This window comes from Podarcis gaigeae (genome assembly GCF_964106915.1).
Source record: "Podarcis gaigeae genome assembly, chromosome: 1".
Classification (NCBI taxonomy): Eukaryota; Metazoa; Chordata; class Lepidosauria; order Squamata; family Lacertidae; genus Podarcis; species Podarcis gaigeae.
The window spans coordinates 129,837,740-129,851,980 of NC_139678.1; the positions used below are offsets into that span (position 1 = coordinate 129,837,740).

The 14,241-nt window shown below is 45.1% G+C and overlaps 1 protein-coding gene across 3 annotated transcripts in view; it reads left to right on the forward strand.

Moving 5' to 3' along the window:
* PARD3B (par-3 family cell polarity regulator beta) overlaps positions 1 to 14,241 on the forward strand; it is a 616,930-nt gene that overhangs the window by 480,863 nt on the left and 121,826 nt on the right. The window contains exon 21 of one of the 3 annotated variants that reach the window (XM_083705171.1): positions 197 to 314. The exons of the other annotated variants lie outside the window; for them this stretch is intronic. Within the exon in view, the coding sequence (XP_083561297.1) occupies positions 197 to 221 (25 nt within the window). The 3' untranslated portion in view covers positions 222 to 314. Of the gene's footprint in view, positions 1 to 196; positions 315 to 14,241 lie in introns of those variants that run through there. 3 annotated transcript variants of the gene reach the window in all.

Consider the following 14,241-nt stretch of genomic DNA (forward strand, 5'->3'; position numbering starts at 1 on the left):
AGAGAGAGAGAATAAGTAATGTGCTATTGTGTGATTATCATAAGATGCTTTTGTTAAGAGAGGATGGCCTGTGAGGTGGGCAGAGATCAAACTGCATATTAACTCTTAGAAACACATTGGGGCTGTTGCCACTTTCTGCAGGAAGTCCACGCATCAGTATACTATAGTATCAAAATATTTTTTTCTTAATTTGCAGAATATGGATAGATATCTTTTTTTAAATGAGAGCAAGAGCATCAGAGGAGGAGGACAATTCTTTCAAAATGAGAGCAAGTGTTACTGCGGACAATCCTAGCTGTGATTTCCAATGTATTCTTATCATTTTTTTTAAAAAAAAAGTGTGGGTTGCAAGCAAATTTTTATTCTGAAAGTGTGGCCCAGAGAAGAATGCTAGAGAGCCACTGCTCTAATGGCAAATAAGGGAGAATTTCTAGTCTGGGACTTTGTTTTCACAAGAGGCTCATGAAAGGTAGCTTCATATCTAGTCGGTATCACTCAGGAGGGAGGGGGGGGGAAACAGCTACCCCAGCAGAGAAGCAAGATATCATGAGAGTGAGTCAAAATCTCGCCAGAACTCTTTTTTTATATACACATTTTTATTAGTTTTTAGCATATTAATTAACATTCATACAACAGAACTTCAGAACTTATACAATATTTTTTGGACTTCCGTCAACACCTCTGATGATTTTCCGTCCTTATCACTTATTATGCATTTCTTAATTTCATATTACCTTTAATTATCATTAACTAATAATTCTCCTCATTGTCTTTCTTGCAATATTCCAAATAATTCACCTTACAAAACTTCTTGCAAACCTACTAGCATAATCTCTTCATCACAATTATTTTTCAAATAGTCCGTAAATTTACTTCTGAGAATCTCTGGTCCCGCAGGTTTCGAATCCTTCCTGTTAGTTTATCTAATTCTGCATAGTCCATGAAAAGCTTGCAAGATCTCAGTGAGAATCCTGAGAATCCTCCGGAAAAACAATCTCTCAGAGGACCTGTTGATGGCATTTTACCATTGTACTGTTGAGAGTGTATTAACTTATGGTCCGTGTGTGTGGTTTGGGAGCTGCACGGTCAGGGAAAAAACAATGCTGTCCAGGGTTGTAAAGACTGCAGAGAGAATAATTGGGTGCACTCTTCCCACCTTGGATCAAATCTATGCTTCTAGGTGTCATAAGAAAGCTGCAAAGATAGTACAGGATAGTACACACCCCGGAAATGATCTCTTTCAGCTTCTGCCTTCTGGAAGAAGGTACAGGGTTATAAAGACCAGGACTAGCCACCTGAGTAACAGTTTTTACCCAAATGCGATTTTGGTTTTAAATGCAGTGTAAGGTAGTCACTGTGGGAGTATATTGTATTTTACTATGGGGTATCAGAGTCTTTGGGACGTGGGTGGCACTGTGGGTTAAACCACAGAGCCTAGGACTTGCCAATCAGAAGGTCGGCGGTTCGAATCCCCCGCGATGGGGTGAGCTCCCGTTGCTTGGTCCCTGTTCCTGCCAACGTAGCAGTTCGAAAGCACGTCAAAGTGCAAGTAGATAAATAGGTACCACTCCGGCAGGAAGGTAAACAGTGTTTCCGTGTGCTGCTCTGGTTCACCAGAAGCGGCTTAGTCATGCTGGCCACATGACCTGGAAGCTGTACGCCGGCTTCTAAAGCGATATACGCCGGCCAGTAAAGCTGTACGCCGGCCAGTAAAGCGAGATGAGCATCGCAACCCCAGAGTCGTCCGCGACTGAACCTAATGGTCAGGGGTCCCTTTACCTTTACCTTTTTATCAGAGTTTTTAGTGGGTTAACCAGGCTGGGATAGCTGGGATAGCAGGCTTGTTGGTTTTTGAACGTCTGATGTAGATTTTTTCAATTTCGTTGTTCTGTATGGGACAATGACAATAAAGATTATCGCATCGTATCGTGAGATCTCGCTGGAACCAGCCGTTGTTGCTATTGTTTCGTGGGTATCGCCACACAACCCAGGTAATGGAGTTTGCGCAGCGGCGGAGGAAGCCGCTTGGGTGCCTGGGGTGGCGCGCCCAGGGGCGGGGCAAGCCACCCATAGGGGCGGGGCCTCCAGAGTCTGCCTGCCTCCTCCCACTGAGCCGCCCTACAGCTGGGGGGTAGGCTGCGGGCGGAGCCTGTACGCGCCCATGCCACCACGTCTTTCCCAGGAGAGATGCGTGGCTTGGGTGCACTGCACCCCTCAGTGGTGACACCCGGGGCAGCCCACACCCACCGCACCCCCTTTTCTCCGCCCTTGAGTCTGCAGCAGCAGCACAGCAAAACAGGATGCGTTCCCACCTTTCTCTGAAGTATGACAGAGAATTGCTGCTTGTTGCCCTGTGTGTTTCCAGCTTTTAGCCCCCCCCCCCCCATGACCTGGAGCAGTGTCACCAGTTGACTAGTTGTGATTGAATGTGGATGCCCCTATGATGCTCAGAAAGTTGGATTCCCCCCCCCCCATTTTAGTACGTTTTGTATATTTTAAAGAACGTTTGTGAATTTTTCTTTATTTTATCATTTTTATCTCTGCGTAAAGCGCCTTCAGGGTTGTTGTTGTTCTTTTACAATCAAGAGATGTGTAAATTTTACGAAATAAAAAATAACACCGACTTCTGACAGTGCAGTCCTACATATGTCTACTCAGAAACAAGTCCTAAGTCCAGTGGGACTTGCTCCCAGGTTAAGTACATATAGGGTTGCACCCTTAGTAAGCATTCTTAGGAGAGAGGTGTAAGAAATACAATAGCATTCCTTTGCCATAATTAGCATTCAGCGTTGGCTCCCTTGAATTGTTACAGCTGTTGTAAATTGAGTGGGAGGGCTGAAAATCTTCGCTCCGTGCTGGTGTGACCTATATGTTAAAAACGTGCCAGCTGCTTTCTCTCAGTGAAGTTCTTTTTTAAAAATAAAAAAATAAAAAAGTCAGTTGTAAAACGAGAGGGTGCCAGAAGATGGCAATTTTAAGTATTCGGCTGTGTGTGTCCTACGGAAACTGCCACACAGAGATTGCCCTCCATTATTGTATCTCATTAAGATCCTGTGATGGAAAAAAAGACATAATTGATGTCATTTTTGTAGTACAAAACAGAAACTCGAGCATTGGCGGCGGGTGGGAGGGGAGACACCCTGAGTCTCTCTTTTGTTATTTGCTATTGTGCACAGGCTGTGGAAAGTTCAACTGTTGTCAGCAGCTGAGTCCCCTAATCGCCCTCTTCTTTGTAGCCCTTTGCAGATTCATTCATATTGCACAACCACCGGCAGGGGTATATATGCCCCAGACATTGCCCTTAACTAGCTCCAACGTCACCCTTTTTCATAATGCTTTTTAATGAAGATCTTGTGACTGTTTTCCCATAACAGGCGCATTCTGGCTAAGAATCTTTCAGCACAAGAAATGTCTTTTCCCAAATGACTCTTCCCCTCAATCATATGACCGCAATCAGCCAATTTACCCAGCCGTCACATCGCCCCTCCTCTTCTGTAGCTGGCGTTCTGGTGAGGCTGAAAATTAAACATTTTTATTGTATTGCATTCAGCGAAGTAAGGAGTACCAGATTTGCCCTTTTCTGGTGCAACCTCAGAGAACCTTATATTTGCACGGTTTTTAAGCAGACTTGCTCTCTTTGCTGTGGAACAAGGTTCCTTGTGCTGTCCATGGCATTTTTTAAAAATGCAAGAAGTACTGTATTTTTTGCTCTATAAGACTCGCTTTTTCCCTCCTAAAAGGTAAGGGGAAATGTGTGTGCATCTTATGGAGTGAATGCAGGCTGTGCGGCTATCCCAGAAGCCAGAACAGCAAGAGGGATTGCTGCATTGCTGCTTTCACTGCGCAGCGATCCCTCTTGCTGTTCTGGCTTCTGAGATTCAGAATAATTTTTTTCTTGCTTTCCTCCTCCAAAAACTAGGTGCGTCTTGTGGTCTGGTGCGTCTTATAGAGCAAAAAATGCGGTATCTTTTCTCCAAAGTGGTGCTTAAAAAGTTACACCTGCTGAAATCCTCTGTTCTGTGCAAATTCTCCCCCCCCCCCCATCTTTATTAAATGATACAGAAAACAGAGCAATAAAATACATCCATAGAGCCAGCACTCCCATGACACCAATCCCATGACACCAGTGATGTATGGAAGTGAGAGCTGGACCGTAAAGAAGGCTGATCACCGAAGAATTGATGCTTTTGAATTATGGTGCTGGATGAGACTCTTGAGAGTCCCATGGACTGCAAGAAGATCAAACCTATCCATTCTGGAGGAAATCAGCCCTGAGTGCTCACTGGAAGGACAGATCCTGAAGCTGAGGCTCCAATACTTTGGCCACCTCATGAGAAGAGAAGCCTCCCTGGAAAAGAGCCTGATGTTGGGAAAGATCCCCCAAGGAGAAGGGGATGACAGAGGACGAGATGGTTGGACAGTGTTCTCGAAGCTACCAGCATGAGTTTGACCAAACTGCAGGAGGCAGTGGAAGACAGGAGTGCCTGGCGTGCTCTGGTCCAGGGGGTCACGAAGAGTCCGACACGACTAAACGACTAAACAACAACACCCCAAAAGGAGATCATCTGGGCTTTGCTTTTTAGTATGCAGAGCCCAGTGAACCTCCGCCAATCTTGGAATACGTTTTCTTGCAGCCTTCTTTTATAAAGGTCAGTCGGAAGAGAAGTCCGTTGCCAGCTGTAGGTTACGAAATCAATAAAGCGTGGGTTTGAAGCAAGAGACAGGATGGGAAAGAAACTTGAATGAAGAAGTTCATCATTGTGTTGTTGTTTTAATTTTTTGTATGGAGAAGATACATTAGGAGCAGTCGAGAAAATTGTTCAAGCACGCTTACTTAAAAAATAATAACAGCAGACCGTGAGATGTTTGCAAAAAGCACTTCTGCCAACTAGTTCAGGCAGCTGATATTTAATTCCACTCAGTGCTTGCTACAGGTAAGAAGAAGTGCCTAATTGTTTTTTAATTAATCCCTGGGAGCCAAAATAATATTAGCTGCTGAATTTCCACTAAGCCGCCTCTGAAGTCAAAGAGTCACCGGCGATGTTGTGGGTCACTGGGCTCAATTTTCATCCAGATAAATGATGCCCATGTGTTGCTATAGGAATCCTTAACCTTTTGGATGGAAGTGGTTACAATGCTTTCATGCAAGTTTGCAGGGCTAAAAGGTCACCACATTTGTTTTTCGTTTCTAAAAAGTATTTAAAACTAGACCGTGATCTAGTTGGTGTTTTTCCAGCCCAAGTTAAAGCCAGTTTCTGTTTACAAATGAATGTCTGTGCAGTTTTCTCTTGGTTCCTCCTCCCTGGCATTCACTTTGTGTACCTCTGTGACTAAATATATGGTTTCCATATATTCTACATATGTCTAGCTATAGGGTTACCTTTCTGTCAGTTCCCATTTTCAGGGATGTCTAGCGCTGTGACTCTGCTCGAAAGGAATTCCGCCCCACAACTGTGTCCTGAAAATTCTCGGGTTTCCGCCTTTCAAACTTTACTGCTCTCGCGGTTGTGGGGGAAACATTTTCAAATGCTGCGGGCGGCAGTTGTGATATTGAGGGGAGCCTGCCGCTTTCCCCAGAGTTTCCCTTTCAACACACACCATCCCACTATCCTGAGTTCCTCATGCACTCTTAAGTGTTCGAGAGCAGCTGAACGAGGACTGTCTCTACGAACTCCTTCCCCTCCTCCTCTCCTGTCAGCAGCTCCACTGTGTACAAGCCTCAGGGAGACCCAACAGCCTTGCATACTCTCCTCCCCTGGAGCCAGGAGCAGAATTTACCCCACCTTTACTTCTGTTTTAAAAGAATTTCACTTGGTTTAGTGTGAGGTGAGAACCAGGCATCTTGGCTTGGGGAAAAACCTGGTTAGCCGCTGTGGCGTTTGCCTCCTATGATGGGTCATAAGGAAAGGGTTAAAATGGGTGTGAAGTGATTGGCCAGTGAGAATGCAAAGGGGGGGGTAAAAGTTAGAGTGGGAGGTTTTGAAAGTTAGTTGAGGTTTGGGAATTGAGGTTTGGGAGTTGAAGAAGGAAGAGGAAGGTTTAGGTGTGGGTTGGTAGAGTTGTATTGTGAGAGAGTGAGAGGAATTGTTAGGTGGAGTCAGTTAGATAGTTGGAATAATCAGTTTGGAGTTGTTAGGAGCTAAGAATAAGAAACTGGCAAGAGAAAAATTAACTGAAAGCATAAGCTTGTTCCTGCATTTAAAAATAAACTTGATTATTTGTTATGTTAACAACTGACTGGACTCTGTGTGTCCCCATGAGATACGGGGTGGTGGCAGTGGAAAAAGCAATCGCAGTGGCGGCACAGGGTCAATAGACTGTCGAACGTCCGGGGACCTTGTGTGTGATTGCCACAGCTTCTAACCACTGGGGTGGTTTTCTCGTTGCAGGACTGCGTTAGGGGAAGAGGAGGTTTCAACCTTTCCTCTTAGCCTAGTGCTGTGTTGGGGATGCATGCAGTAAATGTCTGCATGTGTGCAAAGGGGAGAGAAAGTAGGGAGGGTGGACGGCATGTGTGGTGGCAGTATGGGGTCTGTATGCATGGGGAGCGCAGTGCAAATATGCAAGACTGAGTGCATTCTCAGTGGCCACAGGCATGTGGTTTTTAAATGCAGTCCTTGGGCAAAAGGTTTAGCCAGCCTTTCCAATTCTTTTATATATATATATAAAAGAAACACGGGTGGCGCTGTGGGTCAAACCACAGAGCCTAGGACTTGCTGATCAGAAGGTCGGCGGTTCGAATCCCCGCGAGGGGGTGAGCTCCCGTTGCTCGGTCCCTGCTCCTGCCAACCTAGCAGTTCGAAAGCACGTCAAAGTGCAAGTAGATAAATAGGTACCGCTCCGGCAGGAAGGTAAACAGTGTTTCTGTGTGCTGCTTTGGTTCGCCAGAATATATATACACACACATTTTTATTAATTTTTTAACATATCACTTCCAACAGTCATACAACATAGCTTCTCATCTTATACAATATTTTGGACTTCCGTCAACACCTCTGATGATTTTTTCCGTTCTCTATCACTTATTATGCATTTCTTAACTTTTATATTACATTTAATTATCCTTAACTAATAGTTCTCCTCATAGTCTTTCTTGCAATATCTCAAATGACTCACCTTACAAAACTTCTTGCAATCCTGCTAGCGTAATCTGTTCATCACAATAGCTTTTCAGATAGTTCGGAAATTTACTCCAGTCTTCTGAGAATCTCTGGTCCCGCAGGTTTCGAATCCTTCCTGTTAATTTATCTAAATCTGCATAGTCCATCATTTTCATCCTCCATTCTTCTTTCGTTGGTAATTCTTCTTGCTTCCATTTTTGTGCCAATAATAGTCTTGCCGCTGTCATTGCATATAAAAAAAGCCACTGTCATGCGTACCTCCATGGGTGCCCAAGGTTCGTGTGTTTGTTGGATAACGTGGTGCCTAACTTCATTGGCAATTGTTTTTTGCCACTGCAATAATTATAAGATATGGCATGGAATCTCCATTTTGGTAGTATCGTACCTTGACTCTCCCCCCATTTTCTTTTTAACCAGTTCATAGACTTTTCCTGGCTCGGAAAAACAGAAATCGGAGGCCTGCGGCTGATTTTGGCTGCAAAATCTGCAAGCTGTGGGGTTTTTTAAACATTTTGAGTACTCTTTATTTGAATTTTAACTTCTGTTATCTTAGAGAATTGTCAGAGAGCTCTTCTATCGCAGTATCATTCATTTGCTCAAGTAGAGATGTAAACATCAAAAGCTCATTTCCTTGTAAACTATCTTTTCTCTCCATGGCTGACAAAGATGAAAGCTTGAAATATTGGAGAGTTATATTTTTTTAGTGTGGGTTTTATTTTTATCATTCCCCCCCCCCCAAGTATTCTTTTTCTTTCTTCCTATTATTGAAGCTGCGAAGGCGCTTCGATAAAACATGCAAGATTTCACTGCTCTGAAATAAAATGCTGGCATCGTAAATGTAGCCTTTGTAACGCACCCTTTGAAATTCACCAGCCTTGACTTCTTAAAGTGAGTGATACCATAAATGAACAATACCATTCAGGAGTGCTTTCCCACACGTTTTATGTACGTACAAGACAGGGATGTTCCTGTCTGTAGATAGAATTCTGTTTTGACTTTTATGGCATTGTAGCTATAGGAATCGACATGTTCCTCCAATCAGTACACAGTTGTCTTTCTTAGTTTCTGAATGGGATGATTTCTTCCCCTCCTGCCAGAATCAATCAAAATGGGGTTGGGGTGGTGGGGTTTCATTCTTTGCTGCTGCACGATTTCTGTTCTCATCCTGAAGCAAAGTTCTTAACCTGAGGTACTATTTCTGGGTTAGCGGAGTCTGTAACCTGAAGCATATGTAACCTGAAGCATGTGTAACCTGAGGTAAAGGTGAAGGTAAAGGGACCCCTGACCATTAGGTCCAGTCCAACTCTGGGGTTGCGGCGCTCATCTCGCTTTATTGGCCAAGGGAGCAGGCGTACAGCTTCCGGGTCATGTGGCCAGCATGATTAAGCTGCTTCTGGCGAACCAGAGCAGCACACGGAAACGCCGTTTACCTTCACACCGGAGCGGTACCTATTTATTTACTTGCACTTTAACATGCTTTCGAACTGCTAGGTTGGCAGGAGCAGGGACCGAGCAACGGGAGCTCACCCCGTTGCGGGGATTCAAACCGCCGACCTTCTGATCGGCAAGTCCTAGGCTCTGTGGTTTAACCCACAGCGCCACCCATGTCCCACTGTACCACACATCACTGTACCCGAGGTACCACTGTAATAATAATAATAATAATAATAATAATAATAATAATAATAATAATAATATTATTATTATTATTATAAGCCGTCCCTATTTTCATCGGAGAAACGTTGGAGTGTATGAACTCAGTAATAGTACACAGCTTCACAGACTCCTTCCTAAACCCAGCCTCTGGCTCCGTCTATTACAGAATTGGGCTGGCCCAATACATTTTGTTTCCTGAGACAAAGGACAAGATGGCGCCCAATTCTTCCTAAACAAGCCAACTGAATTGGTGGCTGAATCTTACTTCAACTCTGGTGATGGGGCAGTGTTTTCTCCCATGACATCTGATGACAGAAGGGCAACTTATGGGGTGGAGGGCAGGCTGTATCGCATCCGCTACCAGAAGCAGCCACCTTACACCTTCATGGATTGTGAGGGTGTGTGACATCCCGGACTGTGATGGTAAGCTCAGCTCTTTGCAGGATCCTCTCGCTCCCTGGAACTTAGCACCCTTGTGCAAATTAATTGAAATAAAACATGTTTTCTATCTTGCTTATAATCCTGTACTCAAAACAAGCATGAAAAGTCAGTTGATCATTATGGTGTCGGAAGCCTGCAGCCAATAGAAGGAATGATGCGCTCGCCACAATATATTGAGGTTCTATGAAAGAGAGTTATTCCAGAGCTGGAAAAGAGGTATCCTGGCGGTACTGGGATATTGCAGCAGGACCTAGCCCCCTGTCACACATCGAAAGTGGTGAAGAAATTCATGACAGAGCAGCAAATACAGGTACTTGATTGGCCAGGGAATTCCCCGAACGTAAATCCCATTGAGAATTTGTCGGCTATATGCAGAAGTCGCTTCCGTGCTGTAGACTGTACGACTATAGAGAGGCTCATTCAGGCACTGATTCAAGTGCAGCACAGGGATTCGAAAATCAACAGTGATGGTTTGAAACGAGTAGACTCCATGCCAAACCGTGTTCAAATGCTGCTTAAAAATAGCAGAGATCATATCCGTTACTAATGTACGTATATGTGACTTTTGTACATGTATATGTGACTTTTGTACAATAAAGTACATAGTTTGTTTCAGTTAATTTGCACAAAGGTGTAGGATCTCCAGTCCGGAGCTGGTGTCAAGAGCCCAGCTAGGATAGCCTATGAAGGAGGTTCAAAGAGGAAGCAACAGCCAGCCAGAGGGTTTAATTCATTTCACCCACGTTCCTCTTCTGCTATGAAATTGCCCTCCAAGCCCTCACTTTTTACATGATGGGGGCAGATACGGTGTTAAACCCAAAGTTCTGCTGCCGTCGCCTGCAGTTTGAAAATATGAGTTCAACAATATGAATTTAGACAGGAAAGGCCCAGGAGCAAAATACTTTTGGGGGGAAACAAAATGCACCTACGCACTGTGTTTTATTAAAGGAAGCTCAGTAAGACATCAGTCGTTACCAAAAAAACCACAGTTGCTCTGTTGATTGACATCCAAATCAGGTTCTCAGGAATGAAGCAGCCAAGGTACCTTTGTGTGGTACCTGAGGCCTAGCAATACATATTGTATGCCACTGATATTGAACTGATAACATGAAAGAATGGCACCTGCTTTATGAAAGGAAAGTACCATTGCCACACTGAGGTGATCAGAATGAAATGCCATCTAATAATAATTGTTGTTGTTGTTTAGTTGTTTAGTCGTGTCCGACTCTTTGTGACCCCCTGGACCAGAGCACGCCAGGCACTCCTGTCTTCCACTGCCTCCCGCAGTTTGGTCAGACTCATGCTGGTAGCTTCAAGAACACTATCCAACCATCTTGTCCTCTGTCGTCCCCTTCTCCATCTTTCCCAACATCAGGATCTTTCCCAGGGACTCTTCTCTTCTCATGAGGTGGCCAAAGTATTGGAGCCTCAGCTTCAGCATCGGTCCTTCCAGTGAGCACTCAGGGCTGATTTCCTTCAGAATGGATAGGTTTGATCTTCTTGCAGTCCATGGGACTCTCAAGAGTCTCCTCCAGCACCATACAGTGGTACCTCGGGTTACATACGCTTCAGGTTACAGACTCCGCTAACCCAGAAATAGTGCTTCAGGTTAAGAACTTTGATTCAGGATGAGAACAGAAATCATGCTCCGGCAGCACGGCAGCAGCAGGATGCCCCATTAGCTAAAGTGGTGCTTCAGGTTAAGAACAGTTTCAGGTTAAGTATGGACCCCCGGAACAAATTAAGTACTTAACCCGAGGTACGACTGTATTTCAAAAGCATTAATTCTTCGGTGATCAGCCTTCTTTATGGTCCAGCTCTCACTTCCATACATCACTACTGGGAAAACCATAGCTTTAACTATAGAGACCATTGTTGGCAAGGTGATATCTCTGCTTTTTAATAATAATAATAATAATAATAATAATAATAATAATAATAATACAGGGTTAAATAATGCTTCCCCCCCCCTCCTTCGTTGATTGCTTCCCCAAAACATTAAATGTTAAATTGCACACTTGGCAACTACGACACACAGGTACTGAAGGAGCCTGACTGAACCAGCTGCATGACATCCATGGCTCTCTATGCTTTATCACAAAGGGTCAGAGGCAGGGCATGGAACATCACGCATGAATAATGTTATATTGGGATATCTATTTCTTGCTTGGCAGTTTGGGGATGTTTCCCAGCAACCCCATTGCCCCTTAGCCAGATACTTAAATATGGTTCACATTCCTTTCTGTTGCTCGTTGTTAGTAAAAAAAAATCCTTCCAGTAGCACCTTAAAGACCAACTAAGTTAGTTCTTGGTATGAGCTTTCGTGTGCATGCACACTTCTTCAGATCTGAAGAAGTGTGCATGCACACGAAAGCTCATACCAAGAACTAACTTAGTTGGTCTTTAAGATGCTACTGGCAGGAAATTTTTTTGTTTTGACTATGGCAGACCAACACGGCTACCTATCTGTAACTCGTTGTTAGTAGTTCTGCTCAGCAAAGCACCCTGGTTTTGCTCTTAATGAAGTTCTCAACCCAGTTTGAGTGCTTGGTTGTGGAATTATTTTAACTGGCAACGTGGGTAAAGCTGTGACTTGATCCTGAATTTGACCAAGTAAGGCTGTTTCTCTCAAATGCCTTGGGGCATTTTCCAGTGGACCCTGGTGCCACAGGCTACCCAGTGCCACCACCAGCAAGTCCTTGCATGCTGAGTTAAGTTAGCTAGAAGACAATTGGGTGGGGAGGAAAGGTAGCTATCTATCCCTGAGGAGACCAAAGGATATGGCAAATAATCTAGGAATGATGGATTAGATATCAGTAGAAAATTATGCCTGTAATTGCCAGGTGATTGTGCCAAATACTGCCTCCTCCTGCTGCCATTTTGTGACTGCTGGGTGTCGGAAATTTTCAGCTCTCTCAAGTGGGACCTGGGGGTAGAAAGTTTAAGAACCCCTGCTTTAAAGGAAATAAGACAGAATATGCAGCCCATTCAATCAGTGTTTTTGACAGTGGACAAAAACCAGTTTGACAGAATTGTGTGTGGGGTTTTTATGAAGCTCCGCAGCTGGAGGCAGCGCCCAATTTCTTCTTTTCTGTCAGTGCTGTGTCACTTGACAGAATTCTGTGAGTTTGGTGGTGCCTTTCCTGAAATGCTGCATGACAGGCTTGTGGCTGCACAACGTTGCCCGTTGGAAGGCAGGGGATTTTGATTTTTAAACCGCAAAAGAGGACAGAGCCTTATTTCCGGTGCAGTGCCCTGCATAATACTGTCAGTTTCAGGATGAAGTGTGCTGGCACATTTATCCCAGGGGAAGATTTGACACCACTTGGTAGCCGCCCCATAACCAAATAGAGGCATCAATGCCGACTTTGTTGAGCTGCACTGTGAGGGGGGTGAGGAAGGCAGTGGCACCATATGTGCTGTGTACACATTAGGTGAACGCTGTTCACCACCAACCCAAATGCAAGTCATCATTGCATGCCACATAGTGGGCATTGTTGTTGTTGTTTAGTCGTTTAGTCGTGACCCCATGGACCAGAACACTCCAGGCACTCCTGTCTTCCACTGCCTCCTGCAGTTTGGTCAGACTCATGCTGGTAGCTTCGAGAACACTGTCCAACCATCTCGTCCTCTGTCGTCCCCTTCTCCTTGTGCCCTCCATCTTTCCCAACATCAGGGTCTTTTCCAGGGAGTCTTCTTTTCTCATGCGGTGGTCAAAGTATTGGAGCCTCAGCTTCTGGATCTGTCCTTCCAGTGAGCACTCAGGGCTGATTTCCTTCAGAATGGATAGGTTTGATCTTCTTGCAGTCCATGGGACTCTCCAGAGTCTCCTCCAGCACCATAATTCAAAAGTATCAATTCTTTGGCGATCAGCCTTCTGGACATAGAAGGTGACAATTGTGAAAGACACTTTTCCCTGCCAAAGGGCCTAGCCACTTCCCCATTCTTCTTCTGAAATAATATTTATTAAGAATTTGAAAATTACAAAAATAAAAGAAAAAGAATTAAACATAACAAAACAATACAATACAATACAGAAACAAAAACACTACATATACATAACAAAACAAGACAAAAACAATTAAAAACACATCCAATACTTTCAATATTATTATCTTTCGTTTACTTGTTTCAGCGACCTCCTCGCACCTCCCTTTTTTGTATTCCACTTCAATTAATTGTTTCGGCAAATCCTTTCCATCTTCCTCAATTTTCTGTCCTATAATTTATCTTAACACATTCTAACCTTATTTTTCCCTTTAATCCATTTACAATCTATTGTACTTAATTCTTTATAGCATTTCTGCTAAAGCCATGTACCATATTTTTCGCACCATAGGACACACTTTTTCCCTCCTAAAAAGCAAGGGAAAATGTGTGTGCGTCCTATGGAGCGAATGCAGGCTTTCCCTGAAGCCTGGAGAGTGAGAGGGGTCGGTGCGCACCGACCCCTCTCGCTCTCCAGGCTTCAGGAAGCTATCCACTAGCCATGGGAGACCCAGCTCTCCCACGGCTAGTGGAGCGCTGCATTAATCCCGAAGCTTGGGGCATGCGGAGCTCAGCGCGCCCCAAGCTTCTGGGTGCTGGCAAGGTCTCTTCTATCTGTCTAGACCTTGCCGGCACCCAGAAGCTTGGGGCGCGCTGAGCTCCGCACGCCCCAAGTTTCGGGATTAGCGCTCCGCTAGCCGTGTCTAGGCTGCGGATAGCAGCCTGCTTCCCGGAGCGTCGGGCACCCTGAAAGCAAAGCGCCCGGCGCTTCGGGAACACATCCGCAGCGTGGGGACCCTTGCAGGAGTTCCCCGCAGGGCTCCCCACGCTGCAGATAGCAGCCGGGCGCCCTGAAGCAGAGCGCCCCTCGCGCCAGGCAGACATCCGCAGAGTGGGGAGCCCTGCAGGAGTTCCCCGCAGGGCTCCCCACGCTGCGGATAGCAGCCTGCTTCCCGGAGTGTCGGGCGCCCTGAAAGCAGAGCGCTCCTCGCGCCAGGCAGACATCCGCAGAGTGGGGAGCCCTGCAGGAGTTCCC